The following is a 16,174-nucleotide window of genomic DNA, read 5'->3' as shown; positions in this document are numbered from 1 at the left end:
TGTAGTCAGTGATGGAAGTTGACAAAGATACATGATAGAGGTGTGATACAGTGCTTGGATGACTAGCTGCCTTGTAGCACCTTATTCTCCCTCCTTGCTTGATGTTTCTTCCTTTTATCATTATTTTCAGCATTAGATAATGCGGCCCAATTTTAAGGTTTTACCAAACACTCCCATATGCCAGCGGAGGTGTTCCTGTGTGCCCACATTATAGTGCTGTGGTAGAAAGAAACTAGCAATGTCAATACCCATTGTGAAATTCATGTTGTCAGTGAGATCCCGACAAAGATTAAATTCCAATTGATTCTCTGACACTACAGTTTTACTGTCCAGTTAATGCCAATAATTCAGGTTGGATGTTTATAACAACTGTTAAACTAGAAGTGTTAATGTATTTTTTACATGCCATGAAAATGTATTCTTAGTGTAAATTATAGTGACTCAAAGTCGATATGTTAAGATGACTCTGAATTTTACATTTTTACATCTGTTGGATCACAATTGTTTTATTACACCACGGTATTTGTTAAAATGGATTGTATGTGTTAAAACAGGGAGTTCAAGGCCTCTCAGAAAAAATTACCTTGTAGCCCCAAATGGGAGCCAGTTACTTATTGCAGAGTAAGCACAGTGATGAGCTGCTGGGTTTGGATGAGAGAGGTTATGGTGTCATGGTAAGGCCCATGCCAATTGGCTGAGCCACCATGCATCACTGTGCAGGCATCTCTTTTATGGCCAGCAAGTCATTGCTACTTTACCATACCAAGCAATAGACAAGAGTCGCTTGGGGAATACCACCTGCACTGTTCCCCAAAATGGGAATAGTTGTTTTAGAGAATACTAGGGCTATTCCTCTTCTTGGGGCAAGTAATCTCTCAACTCTTTTGTCACTATTTTTGGCAAATGATTACTTTGGAGTGACCTATTTTGAGCTGCTAAGTAAATAAAATCACACAAACAGCCCATGTGCCATTAGCATCTAACACTGTGTAGACAAGGAAAAAAGGCCTACTAGAAAGCTTGTGCAGTTGAGAATTACCCCATGGTTTTGGTACAAGCCTTTGTCAAAGGGAATTTGCCACACAACATGTAAAGTGATATAGGTAAAAGAGCAACCCAGGGTGGCAAACCCTTTGGCTCTAACAGTGAGGTCCTTGACAGCCAACCCCATACATTTTACAATCTGTAGCAGTTAGACAGCTTAATATTAGCACCATTTTTTAACATTCTTTATTAATAGCTGTTTCATATCTACTTAATTTTGTTTTTACTTTTATTAGAAAACAAAGACACAGAATAATTTTAGAACTGCATTTATATGTACAAAGGAGAGAAAAACATTTTTTCTGACATTTGTGTTTCATTTTTCAGCATATGTTCCTGCAGAAGAATTAAAGGCAGCTGAAATCGATGAAGATAATTTGGAAGATGATGGCCTTTCATTAGATGTTCAGGATAGTGACTATTTATACAATGAAGAACATGAAATCAAAGAGACTCAGAGCTACCAAAATTCTCCCATTAGCAGTGCAACCAATCAGGATGCTGGCTACGGTTCACCATTTAGCGAGGCAAGTGATCAACTAGCTGATTTCAAAAGTACCTCCTCTAAAGAGGGACAGGATAAAGAAGATGGCCAGAATACAGAAAATGCTTCTTACCCTTCAGACAGCTTGGCACAAATCAAAGCAGTGTATACAAATTTACTCTCAGAATGCTGCTGGTCTAATTTAGCACTAGATTTGAAAAAATCTAATGAAAAATTAAGTCCGTCGGCAAACACCAATAATAGCAGCCAGAGTGATACGACTGGTGTAAAATCTGACCCTGGTACACCTACTACTATCACAAGCAGCAGTTGTACAAATACAAGTACTAGTATTAGTGTCACTACAAGTAATAGCACCATTTGTAATAGTGCTCCAGGATACGATTGGCACCAGGCTGCTCTAGCCAAAACTTTACAACAAACCTCATATGGACTTCTGCCAGAGCCCAGCTTATTCAGCACAGTGCAGCTGTATCGACAAAATAATAAACTTTATGGATCTGTTTTTACTGGTGCCAGTAAGTTCAGATGCAAGGATTGCAGTGCAGCGTACGACACTTTAGTAGAACTAACTGTACACATGAATGAAACCGGTCACTACCGTGATGACAATAGAGACCGGAATGCTGAAAAAACTAGGCGTTGGTCTAAACCCAGAAAAAGATCACTCATGGAAATGGAAGGGAAAGAGGATGCCCAGAAGGTGTTAAAATGCATGTACTGTGGACATTCATTTGAATCATTGCAGGACCTCAGTGTCCACATGATCAAAACGAAGCATTACCAAAAAGTGCCTCTGAAAGAGCCAGTACCAGCGATCACGAAACTGGTCCCTTCCACAAAAAAGCGAGCACTTCAAGACATTGCTTTGCCAGATTCACCTGAACAAGCAGGGATTTCCCCTGGAGCTTCTGTAAGTGAGACAGCAAAGGACCCAAAAGCTGCCAACCCTTATGTGACTCCTAACAATCGATACGGCTACCAGAATGGTGCTAGTTACACATGGCAATTTGAGGCAAGAAAAGCTCAAATTTTAAAGTGCATGGAGTGTGGCAGCTCTCATGACACATTGCAACAGCTTACTGCTCATATGATGGTCACAGGTCACTTTCTGAAAGTGACAAACTCTGCCTCTAAAAAGGGAAAGCAGTTAGTTATGGATGCAATTGTAGAGGAAAAAATCCAGTCTATACCTTTGCCCCCAACAACACATGCACGACTACCAGCATCCTATATAAAAAAGCCACCAGATTCCCCAACTGGATCAACCCATTCCGAAGAGAGAAAAGATCTGGAAAAGGAGAAAATAAATAATGGTGAAGTAGAAAAAAAAATCAAAGAGGAAAATGAGGATCCTGAAAAGATTGAACCAGCAACTGTCTATCAGTACCTTAGAGAAGAGGATTTAGATGACAGTCCAAAGGGAGGACTAGATATTTTAAAATCACTTGAAAACACTGTGACCAGTGCAATCAGCAAAGCTCAAAATGGAGCACCTTCATGGGGCGGATATCCCAGCATCCATGCTGCTTATCAGTTGCCAGGAACTGTAAAATCTTTGCAGCCATCTGTTCAGAGTGTTCAGATTCAGCCATCATATGCCAGCAGTGTAAAGACCATGACTTCTGATCATGCTTTGATCCATTCTCCTGGGAGCTTAACACCACCGCCTCATAAAAGCAATGTATCTGCAATGGAGGAGCTAGTAGAGAAAGTGACGGGTAAAATAACTGTTAAAAAAGAAGAAAAAGTGTTAGAGAAAGAGAAGGCAATTCCAGTGAAACCATCATCCCCAGTGGCAAAAGAAAACAAAGAAATACTCAAACCAGAGGAAGTAAAAAACAAAGTACTAAAGAAAAATAATGAGACTGAAATTCAGAAAGCCAAGAAGGAGCCTCAGATAGAGCCCCTTGCACTAAATGGTACAGAGTCGCTTAAAGCTAAAGTTACTAATGGCTGCAACAGCTTAGGAATTATAACAGATCATTCACCTGAGCCATCTTTTATTAATCCTCTGAGTGCATTGCAATCCATCATGAATACTCATTTAGGTAAAGTATCAAAGCCAGTGAGCCCTTCATTGGACCCTTTGGCGATGTTGTATAAAATTAGCAATAGCATGCTAGATAAACCTATTTATCCCACAACCCCTGTAAAGCAAGTAGAATCCATTGACCGCTATTATTACGAAGATAGTGACCAACCAATTGACTTGACAAAATCCAAAAACAAACCTCTTGTGACAAGTATCACAGACACTGTCTCATCACCCCTGCGGGAAAGTGCACTGATGGATATCTCTGATATGGTGAAAAACCTCACAGGCCGTTTAACTCCAAAATCATCAACGCCGTCTACTGTGTCAGAAAAATCTGATGCAGATGGCAGCAGTTTTGAAGAAGCTTTGGATGAGCTGTCGCCTGTACACAAACGGAAAGGCAGGCAATCCAACTGGAACCCTCAGCATCTCCTTATCCTACAAGCTCAGTTTGCTTCCAGCTTACGAGAGACTGCTGAAGGCAAATATATCATGTCGGATCTCGGTCCACAAGAACGGGTACACATCTCTAAATTTACTGGCCTTTCAATGACTACCATTAGCCACTGGTTGGCCAATGTCAAATATCAATTAAGGAGGACAGGGGGGACTAAATTTTTAAAGAATTTGGATACAGGCCACCCAGTTTTCTTTTGCAATGATTGTGCCTCTCAATTCCGAACTGCTTCAACATACATTGGTCATTTAGAGACACATCTAGGTTTTAGCTTGAAGGATCTGTCAAAGCTTTCACTTAATCAGATTCAAGAACAGCAGAATGTTACAAAAGTCATCACCAATAAGGCTTTAAGCTCTGTAGGACTCATTGAGGAGGACTCAGGCTCCACATTCCAGTGTAAGCTCTGCAACCGAACTTTTGCAAGCAAACACGCAGTTAAACTGCACCTTAGTAAAACACATGGGAAGTCTCCAGAGGACCATGTGATTTATGTAACTGAACTAGAAAAACAGTGACATCCAGTTATGCAGCCAGGTATGCAAGTGACCACAAGAACATTGCACTAAACGTATTCAGAATACTGCACTAGGCCTGACTTGAGCCTCAGAAATCAGTCTTATTTTTGTTGCTGAACTGCCTATCTGGAATTTTTTTTTTCTTACACATATTTTATATTTATATTTATATTCTCTTTGTCTGATTTGTGCATGTTTTCTTTTTGTGAGTCAATGTCTGACCTTTAATTTTCAACATCTGTTCTTGATGTTAAGCTATCTTTTGTAGATTGTAGTGGGAGACACTATTTGAAAGACATTCATTTAGACACAAAGAAACACAAAGAACAATGACTTAAAAAACTGAACATCCTAAAATTATCAAGTTGCCATGACAATAAAGGTCAGAAAATCTTGCGGTGTCACGTTAACCCATTGAGCACTGCCATAGCATTTCGGTGCCTTTTGAAACAAAAGTTAACAGGTATTTATTTGATTTGTCAGTTCTGTACACAATACAGAACGTTTTACAACGTCATATATATATATATATATATATATAAATATATATATTTTTCTTGGCAGAATGCAGATGCAAAAATGTAGACGTGACTCTGGGACAAAGGAGAAAAGCTATTTAGTACTCTTGGGTTATGATGCCACTTAAGTAAAAATGCTACAAAATGTGAAAAAAGAATATAAATTCTCTATATATACACAGAGCAAATAAAGATGCCATCATGTTCTGAGAGCTAAAATTCCTCATTCAGGCAAAAATGTATGCAAATTTATTATTCAAATATGTATAAATGTTTCTATTCTGTGAAGTAAATACCGTATCTAGATATTTGCAAAAGTAAGCTTTGGTACAAGCTTATCTTCCTACAGCGTGCTGCATTTATATCCCCTTTGCTACCAGCAGGTTAAATACATATTTCATTGCTGACAAAATAACAGGATATTCTGGGGCAAATATTGGATTCTGTTGCTTGTAAATAGTAGACATTAATTTAACAGTACAAGTTACATATCTTACCATTTGAAACTGTTGCAGTTTCTTTATACCTTCTGGCTGTCTGCTTTCACTTTGGAAATTTTATATTGTCATTTTATATTCAAATCCTGTGTATATAAAATGTAAAAATCACAATTTTTTAAATAAAAGTTTTAAGTTCCTGCAGATTGACTTAAGCAGAGAAATTTTACTGGCACCTGCATCTTTAGATGTACGTACAAAAGAAACTGACAAAAAAAAAATAAAGAAATAAAAATAAAGCAATGCACTATGAATTATACATTTTTTTGATGTTCTATCATTAATATTGTACAGTACATTTCGGTTCACACAATTAAATCCACTGTTTTCTCAAGTGTGAAATAAACCCACATGCAGTTCTTGATTTACATACATTGTCATGTCGTCATTATTGTGCCTTAGAGGTGTTCTTCCTGCAGTAAGAGGTATTGTTTATGCAATCATCCAAGATAATTCTATTCAGAATCATCTATTCACTATCACTATCCTGACATATTTCATTCAGGCTCTAACCATTAACATGTTACAAACAAGTCACAATACTTTCAAATAATCACATTCACAGAATTTCTTGTGTTTTAACATCTAAAATAAGCATTTATACTGAAATGCCAACAGATATTGCAGAGATTGTAAGTATGGATATATATATATTTATGTACAGGTATCTGTTATCTGGAAACCTGTTATCCAAAAAGCTCAGAATTACGGGAAGGTTATCTCCCATAGACTCCATTTTAATAAAACGTAAAACATATTTCCTCTTTATTACAAGGGAAATGGTACATGATACTTGTTCCCAACAAAGATATAATGAATACTTATTGGAGGCAAAACAATAATGTTTAAATTATTATTTTTAGAAGACTAAGGGGTGCTTTATCAATGTTCAAGTTTGATTTGTTTTCACAATTCAAGCTTTTTGTGCTAAAAAACTTGAATTATAGTTCAAAAACACGAATGTCTTGTATTTTTTAAGTGCCAAAACCCAAAAACTTGAATGCAAAACTTTGGCACTTAAAAGCTTGCAAATTCCTATAGAAGTCAATGGGAGTTGTCCTAGGCAAAATCAATTCACAATTATATTAATAACATAGATCTAAAACCACTAGTCAAAAAGGGTCAAAGTTCATGGGATACAGCCCACAGATTAAAGTGCAAACTCAACCTCTGTATCAAAAGGTATCCCAAACTCAATACAAAATTATAGGTAAAAAAAATCACATTTTATTTAAACATTCATATTAAAAAACATACAGAACCGAAATGCAGCGTTACGTGTTTCCTACTTAGTCATAGGCAGTTGTGGCAAAGTCAAGCCATATTTTCTATTCGAGTTTTCAAGTTTTATTTGAGTTTGTTAACTCAAAAATTTAAGGTATTCAAGTTTTTTTATTTGAACAACTTTACTATATTAATAAATAAATAAATAAACAAGCATTCAATATTTAGAAAAAGAAACTCGAAAATTGATAAATAAGCCCATTAAGGTATTGTGATCCGAATTGCAGAAAAAAATCTGAAAAACCCCAGGTCCTGAGCATTATGGATAACAGGTTCTATACCTGTATATACTACTAATTTAAATTAAAATGAAATTGTGCTAGGAACACATAGAAATCTGATCTGAGTGTGGCAGCAAGTCTATCCATATAAAGTTGTCATAATCTCATTCTGAGGAGGAAATGTATAATAAACAATAATAAGGTAAAAATGTCACCAATTCATCCCTTAGTTATTGTTATTTATTATTTATAAAGCTCTGACATATTCTACAGAGCTTTATGTATCATACACATTAGCCCTGCCCCAGTGGAGTTTACAGACCTTAAAAGGTCCCTATGACATTCACACACAAGAGATATAATCTGCCCATATGTTTTATAAGTGTGGGGGAAACAAGAGTACCCGGAGGACACCCTGATAATATACATGGTAGTGCCATGATGGAATAAAAACATATCAGTTTTGCCTAGAAGGCTATCAGACAGAAAACTTGCTAAATTCACCTAGCCAGCCTTCTGCCCAAAATCTCAAGGCTGCCTTTTGACCTTTTGAAATATTGAAGATGCAGCCTTATTTCATTCCAAGCGATTAACATTTTGTCAGCCTTAACAAAAATTTTCCACTAAACCAAGCCTCTTCAGTTTAACAAAATGGGCTTGTCACACCTCCACTCTTTCTTTTGCTGTTTGGAACCCAGTGTTAAAGGTATCATGCCCGTATAGGAGAGTTGTTTGCAATCCCATCTGTATAGGCCTTCTATAACTGCCTTAAGCTCATGGTGCCAGTATGATATCATGTTAGCAGATTTCATGAACTTGGATACAGCAAAATTCTATTTCTGTCTATATCACTGTAAAGGCTGAGTTGGGGATTATCTAACTCCACAAGTACAATTTCTGAGCAGGTAAGGATTGCAGCTGGGAAATGCATTTGGGCCAAATCACGCCTAATGCGCCTGATGAGCACTGTAGTCGTTTTTGGCCCAGTTCATTGCCAGCCAAATGGATGATGTAAAGATGACCTCACTAGTGTGCAGCCCTGTGATCACTGAAGACAAGTCTCCCCATTTTCCTCAATTTAGGCTTAGCCACTGAATAGTAATATTAGACACTAAATCGAAATTAAGACTGTATGGTCTTCTTAATACTCTTTGCTTTGCCCAGAATATGAGTGGGCGACAATCCACACAGCACTTGGTTCACCATCTAAAACAAATAACTATATTGTATCTAATAGACTGGAATGGAAATGTTGTCTTTCTTGAAATCCCAGCAACCGATTATTTTGATGACTATACAAAAACAAAGGGAAGGAGAGGACGTAGCAGTAAGATTTTTAATGACCTGGATTACATCCATATTGTCTAAATTTAACCTGATCCTTTTATTCATAAGGCCTTATCCTTTTATTTATACGGCCTTGTCTCATATCTCTAAGTAACTAAAATTGGAAAAAAACCTGTCCTGCTGCCATTATACTCGCATGGTGCCCACAGGCTCAGCCTTTATACATTTCTAATAACTCGCGCACCACAACCAGGTATGCTTTAGTTTTACTAAGTATTTGATTCTGCCAATGCAGGTTTGTAATGCCATATGGTGCTTTTACTTTAGTTTCTTAGCAAGAAAGCTGTGGAAGTCTTAATTCTGTTTGTTGGGTACAAATTTCTATATTGAGAAACTGCAAAGTGGTTTTGGGAAGAATAGTTTTCTATTATTTTATTAAAACATTTCTCTTCTAACAGTCCTCTTCTGTTGAAGGCTAAGCTTCTAGGCGTATTCCCAAGAAGGCAAATAACTATTATACGATTAAATCTGAACCACACATTGGTGCGAAATGTAACAAGCACAGTTACTATTGTGCCATCAGCACTTCATTTTTACTGGTCGGAAAATATAAAGGTTACAAAAGAATGGTCTGAGAGGAGTTCTAGGGGATCTTTGTGCTGCTGGTGTAGGGAAAAAGTTGGTGAAGTCACCCAGAGGCAAAGAGGTCACAAGGGGTTGGGTTAATATGTTAAACTCATCCAAGCAATGGGGTGCCCTTGAAATTTGAATTTATCCCTTCCCCTAGGACTCCTTAATTTCTTCTTGCTATTAGAGTCAGGAATGGAACCATGAGTATTACAGATCTCTAAGGCAATGAAAGAAACACAAGTGCAGACCATCTAGTAAGCTAAAACTGAAGTTAACTTCTAGTAGAGACTCTATCCACAGTGGTTTATCTGTAGATTCCTTATACCAACCAAACCAATCAACACAGTGCTAAGTATAAACTGTCCTTCAAAGTGGCAAAATGCCAGCAACCTAATATAAGGTATCAGAGAAATAAAGTTTTTTTCTTTTTTTTTTTAAACTTGCTCCAAGCTCCACCCAGTGGGGGCAAATGGAACTTCTGTAGCCTTAACTGTTGTTGGGAGTTTTTTACTTCCACTACTTTCCCTTTAGAAAAGATGAAAAGATACATACCAGGAACCTTTACAAAATGTATCCATTTAAACAACCAGGCCAACATTTCGTTCTTTGTCTAAGACCTTCATCATCATCATCATTATTATTATTAACGTATTTATAAAGTGCCAAAATATGCGCTGTACAATAAGTGCGTTTCATACATTGGTCATAGAGTTACAAATAAAGCAACCAATAACCGATACAAGAGGTGAAGAGGTCCCTGCTCAAAAGAGCTTATAATCTATCTATATATCTACCTATATCCAGAAAGCTCCAAAATACAGAAAGCCCGTCTCCCAAGACATTTTAATCAAATAATTCGGAATTTTAAAACAGATTTCCTTTTTCTCTGTAATAATAAAGCAGAACCTTGTACTTGATCCCAACAAATATATAACTACCCCTTATTAGAGGCAAAACAATCCTATTGGGTTTAATTAATGTTTTATTGATTTTTTAGTAGACTTAAGGTATGGAGATCCAAATTATGGAAAGACCCCTTATCTGGAATACCCTCAGTCCCAAGCATTCTGGATAACGGGTCCTATACATGTATATATTATATATCAACGTTTTGGCTCAAGATACTGAGAAAGATCTTGAGAAACGCTCTAGGCCAGAGCCGGAACGGTGATCGGATGGCAATGTGAAAATAAAGACTGAATTTTTTATGAAAAGTCCCTGGAGTGCACTTATGGCGTTTTTTCAATTTTTTTCAAATTTATATATAAATAACATGGAGGAGCACACACCAACACAGCATGCATATGTACTAAATAACAAAAAAGTACCACACTCAGCAAGCTCAGTTAGAATAACTAATAACTATATAAATATATATGTGCGCTTATGACGTTTTTTGAAATTTGTAGTATTTCCCAAGCTGCACCCGGACATTACTTAGTGCAGACGGATTTGAAATTCGGACTGTGGATCGCAATGTGGAGATATATATATATATATATATATAGGGGCACATTCATCAAAGTACGAGTTTGAATCCCGAATTGGGAAAAATTTGGATTAAATATGATAATTTCTGATGATCGCAAACATCATCAAAATGCTTACGAAAAAATCGTATTAGTCATGATAATATCGTATTGGCGAAAAATTATTGTATCCGAACGATTGTAAACAGCAGGAAAACCTTTCTGACTTTGATCCTTCTGTGCATGATTTTGGAAGCCTCCCATGGGACTCAATGGCACTCTGCAGCTCCAACCTGGCCCAAGGAAAGTCACGATAACGAAGCTTGAAAGATTCCAAAACTTTCGTACTCAGCGCGACAATACAATTTTGTCGCATAATTTTTGACGCACGGTACAAAAAAGTTGCGCAAAATAACTAAAATACGCAATGTATGAAGAAATACGAATTAGCTGTATTCGGAGCGACCATACTTTGATGAATAGACCCCATACAGTATTTATACTTAGGGGCAGATTTATCAATAATCAGATTTTCAGATTTTTGTGGTCTTAACGTCCTTTGAAACCACGACTAACCTCATTTCCACATCAACCACAAATGTGTAGTCCTTTATTAAAGTCCTTTATTAAAGATCCAAATTCAAAAAGCATGAACGGAAAAAGACACGTAAAATATTCGAAAATTGCAAGTTATTTAAAGCGTAAAAAAAACACAAACACCTTTAAAACCACAAAGCAAAGAATTATCCTCCAGTTGTAAAAAGGACACCTGCCATTGACTTTTACATGGTTTCAACAGCTTTAGATGGTGTATTTTTTTCTTATTTTTTCTTTCAGATTTGTCACAGTTTTGTTGCATAATAAATCGCCAAAAAAAATAGTTTTCTCCACGACAAATTTTTGGTGCACTAAAAGACATAAAAAAAACATTAGTTAATGTCCCCCTTATTGTATGTCAGTGTAAATAAGTCAATAAGTAATAAATAGTACAGGTATCGGACCCCTTATCCGGAAACCCATTATTCAGAAAGTTCTGAATTACAGAAAGGCCATCTCCCATAGACTGCATTTTAATCAAATAATTCACATTTTTAAAAATAGTTCAATTTTTCTCTGTAAAAACAAAAGAGGGCCTTGTACTTGATCCCAACTAAGATATAATTAATCCTTATTGGAGCCAAAACAATCCTATTGAGTCAAATTACTGTTTAAATAATTGTTTTAGTAAACTTAAAGTAGGAGATCCAAATTCCGGAAAGATCCCTTAAGCTGGCCATACACGCACCGATAATAGTTTTGTACGATATTCTGTGCGTGTATGGCAAGTCGGTGAGTCGACCACTATCGCAGGAGGCTGCTGATATCGGTCGACTCACCGATCGGGCGGGTTAAAAGATTTTAATCGGGCGCCATAGAAGGTGCCTGAGCAAAATCTGACGTCAGGTCTGAATCGGTAGAAATCCTATTGTTTCTACCTCCTTATCTGCCGTTTCAGTCCTGAATGGTTAGTGGCCGATTGTACAATCTAAAATCGCCATGTGTGTGGCCACCTTTATCTGGAAAACCCCAGGTCCCGAGCATTCTGGATAATGGGTTCTATACCTGTACATTTATTTGCTATTAGTAAATAACTGTGAATAGGAGAGGGCTGTGGTATAATATATACCTACACTGAAATTGCCTCTGCTTTAAATAGGCTAAGAAAAAATGAACACTCCCTGACGTGCAGTAACAAGACAAGAGAATCAGGCAAATGCCATATATTGAGTAAATTTTAGGTAGCAAGGTCGTAGCATATTGAATGACATAGTTTATTAGAATTTGATTCCATTAGCACAGCTATGTATTTGCCTACAAACTTCAGCCTTTACATTCAACCTTAATGTTTCCTTGAACCATTTCAGTGACACATTGTTTAAAGACTTGCTGTAAAAGTCACTAACCTGAATGCATATATCTCCTTATATAAATAAAGGCTTCAACCCAGTTTACAAATGGTATCGCTAACAGCTTGATTTGATTTAGAGAAACCCCACACCCTAGAGATACTGTAGCTCAGAGACAACAATATTGGCATAAATGTCTTAGAAATGACTCAAAGACCTATTTCTGTGATAGGCTGGGACACGGAGCACACTGTTTTCGATGTAGATATTGCTTCATATGGAAATCTCCTTCTTATTTCCATATTCTAATTATTTGCTTGTCATTGAATGTTGGTGGAGATTATGTTGGTTTATCTGAGCCCTGTAATTAGTAACATAGTTTAATACCGTCATGTAACAAATGCATGTCATGTCAATTAGATTTCAGTGTTCATTTAACAGTACAGACCATGAATGTGGCATTCGGAGGGTTTCACGGAATTAATTTCTCTTTGCATACTAGTGAAACACAGAATGAATTGATATTATCCTACATGATTTAGAACCACTCAGTCTGTGTTTTTTTAATCACTTCCAATGAAAAGCTACCTCTAACCAAGGATACATGCAAAATGTACACCAGGGAGGCATAATATTATGTTAGTGTGAGTTTATATGTATATATAGGAGCTGATTTACTTACCCACGAACGGGTCGAATGGAGTCCGATTGCGTTTTTTTCGTAATGATCGGTATTTTGCGATTTTTTCGTATGTTTTGCGATTTTTTCGGATTCTTTACGAATTTTTCGTTACCAATACGATTTTTGCGTAAAAACGCGAGTTTTCCTATCCATTACGAAAGTTGCGTAAAAAGTTGCGCATTTTTCGTAGCGTTAAAACTTACGCGAAAAGTTGCGCATTTTTCTTTTCTTTTTTTGGTAACGAAAAATTCGTACAGAATCCGAAAAAATCGCAAAACATACGAAAAAGTCGCAAAATGTTCGTTTTCAAGTCGGAACTTTTCCAATTCGGGTCGGATTCGTGGGTTAGTAAATCAGCCCCATAGTGTATATGTGTATGGAAAGCAATTTTGTAAATAGGACTGGAGTGTAAAGTTTTCAATTAAACATGTGAATGCAAACTTAATGTTAAAGGAGAATGCAAGTCAAAATTTAAAAAGCATACTGCCCAATAGTCCTCCTATTGTTTAGTAAAAACGCCACACTTTTGGCTCACCTAATCAAATATTTACTCAGTCACACTTACTTCACATTTTCTAGAACAGGCAGCCATCTCTAAAAAGGTATTCTCCCTTCCTTTCCCTCCTTGCTTCATACTGCACATGTGTTTCATTCCCTCCCCCCCCTCCCTCTGCCAGATCTGCTTCTGATTGGCTGGTGGGCATGTGTAGCTCAGAACAGCAGACAGGATCAAGTTACACACATGCTCAGAGGATAGGAAGGCTGCCGCTGGCACCTACAGGAAGGACAGAGAGATTTCAGTGATGTCACTGTAGGCTTCACACTGCTGTAGGCTGCCAGCACCATATCTCAGAGAAGCAAGCAGGGATCTGGGAATTTAGATATGCAGTAAGTACTTAAAAAGAATGCCTTTAGACTTACTTTTAATTTATATTAACCTTTCATTGTCCTTTAAGGTCAAACAAGAATTATAAATTTGCTACAGGGGTGCAGGTCACAGATCCCTAAAAATTACCAACAAGAACAGACATTTGCAGTTGTGAGTAGCTAAAGGCAATCATTCTATTGCATTGGCTTCTTTAATTAGATTAGGATTTTCTATAGATTAAAATCATATATGCCTTCCAAATGTTTGCTTTTGACCACAATAGAGGAGCACCTATATCTCCTCACCGACTGGCCATTCTTTTAGGTATACCTGCCTTTTCACAAGAAGTTATTTGTTATATCAGTTATGCATATTCTGACCATACTAAGACCAACAGAATGAGAATGTTGCAAAGTTTGCTGCCGGTACTGTAAAACATGGAAAGCAATCAGCAAATAGCATTTACTAGTTGTCTCTTTCAAAGTAAACATTTGAGTGGTTGCTAGTCCTGGGGCACACATTTGATTGGTTGCTAGCCCTAGGACAACCAAGCAAAGTTTGTTGCATTATACCAGTGTACTTTATAGCAGCCAACAACCATACAGACAGAGCAAAACTATGGAGGACATAAAGTATAAGGGGCATTGTGGGGCACTGACCAAACGCCTCATTGCACAACTCATGACCAGTATGCAATGTATACCTGTCAGCTTCTGAATGCTGTCATGCATAAAATGGAGCAGAATTGGAGTTAAAATGTTGCTTAAATAAAAGTTTCACTGAGGGTCGGGTCAGATCTAGGGGTGACAGCAGAAGCACCTTTCTAGGGGGTGCAACAGTTTTTGGAAAAGAGTGTGAATGCAATTCCAAAAATGTTTAGTGTGCACAGGAACACAATATTTAAGCAGCTCATCATTAGACCAGCTATTTGTCTCTCCTCATCCTTCTTGTATCATCTGGTCTGTATCCACCAACTCGTCCAGAGAGGGGAATGGTGTGGTAGAACTGTCAGAGGGAAGTTTTGTGGGGGCAGAGCCTCCCTTTCCATGGTGCCAAAGCTTATTGGCCCTGCTCTAGTTTCACTCTGTCAAAACATAAAACCACCAAACTAAACTGTTGCTCTAGATTCTTGAAGTACTACCTCTTTCTTTAGACTACAAATGTTTTGATAAAAACACATGCTTTTTGTAATGTAATTGATCCAAGTTCAATGGCCCATATTCTCAGCTTAAATATTGCTATGGGTGTCTATCTGTTATTCCTACTTGGCAGTGGATTGAGGGATAAGAGGTGGGGCCATGATGGAAACAAGCAGAACTCTCTTAGAATTGTCACATTTTATTTTCACGGAGGAGATGATGGAAAAAAGGGAGACTCTTTTGCATGCTTGGAAAGAGGTTATTCTGACATTTCATAATAAATGTACTTAATCATACCGAAATCCTGGGTTCACAGCCCATTGTGAATCCTAAAACCTTTTTTATTTACTAGGAGCCATTTTCATGTAATCATAGACCTCAAAGTTCTGTTTTTCTTAAAGCTGGCACAAAAAGTAAAAATAATAAAAGCTCCCCCATTTCAAAATGTACGCATGGAAATGAAATATCTCCACCAGATGTTTTACTTCCCTGCTTGTAGTGTCTGTATGATAACTAGTTGCCTCTTATTGGCCGGCACAGATTAATCCAATCACAAATGCATACTGGCTTTTGATTGCCAGGGCTGGTCCATCCTCTCTACACTGAGAAGTACGGTTAACAGGTCAACATTGTTCTGCATCTTTATAAAGATGTGTAATAACTTATTCCCCTCCACCTTCACAAAGTGGGAAAGTGGATGGTGTAAGTTAAAGGCATAACTAAGACTTCGGGAATTGGTCCTCAAGACTCTGTACTGATTTGTTTATTATAAGACAAGTTGCTACTGTGAAGAGCATCGCCTAACCATTGTGATACACTTACCATTTTCCATATGGTCTAATTCTTATCTATTTTTTTACTCTAATAATAAAAAAAACTTCTGTTTTAAACCAAGTAAGCTAGTAATGTTGGCAGCAAAACAATCATATATATTTTCAATGTTGAAATTTTCCAACAAATGCAAGTCCAAAATATAGACCTATATCCAGAAATACATTTCAGATATACAGGTATGGGACCTGTTATACAGGACGCTGGGGAGCTAGGGTTTTCTGGAAAGGGGGTCTTTCTGTAATGTGGATCTCTTTACCTAAAGACTGCTAAAAAATCATTTAAACGTTACGTTAACCA

At 37.2% G+C, this 16,174-nt stretch overlaps 1 protein-coding gene across 2 annotated transcripts in view; it reads left to right on the top strand.

The window, feature by feature from the left end:
- tshz1 (teashirt zinc finger homeobox 1) overlaps window positions 1-5,947 on the top strand; it is a 64,959-nt gene extending 59,012 nt beyond the window's left edge. For both annotated transcript variants that reach the window (XM_004915263.4, XM_004915262.4), the window contains one exon: window positions 1,372-5,947. In XM_004915263.4, coding sequence (XP_004915320.1) covers window positions 1,372-4,562 — 3,191 coding nt within the window. In that variant the 3' untranslated portion in view covers window positions 4,563-5,947. The remainder of the gene's footprint in view (window positions 1-1,371) is intronic.
- The last annotated feature ends 10,227 nt before the right edge of the window (window positions 5,948-16,174 follow it).

The sequence above is a fragment of the Xenopus tropicalis genome, chromosome 6 (genome assembly GCF_000004195.4).
Source record: "Xenopus tropicalis strain Nigerian chromosome 6, UCB_Xtro_10.0, whole genome shotgun sequence".
NCBI classification, from domain to species: domain Eukaryota; kingdom Metazoa; phylum Chordata; class Amphibia; order Anura; family Pipidae; genus Xenopus; species Xenopus tropicalis.
The sequence above is the reverse complement of the archived record's forward strand: the minus strand, read 5'-3'. Positions and strand labels throughout refer to the sequence as shown.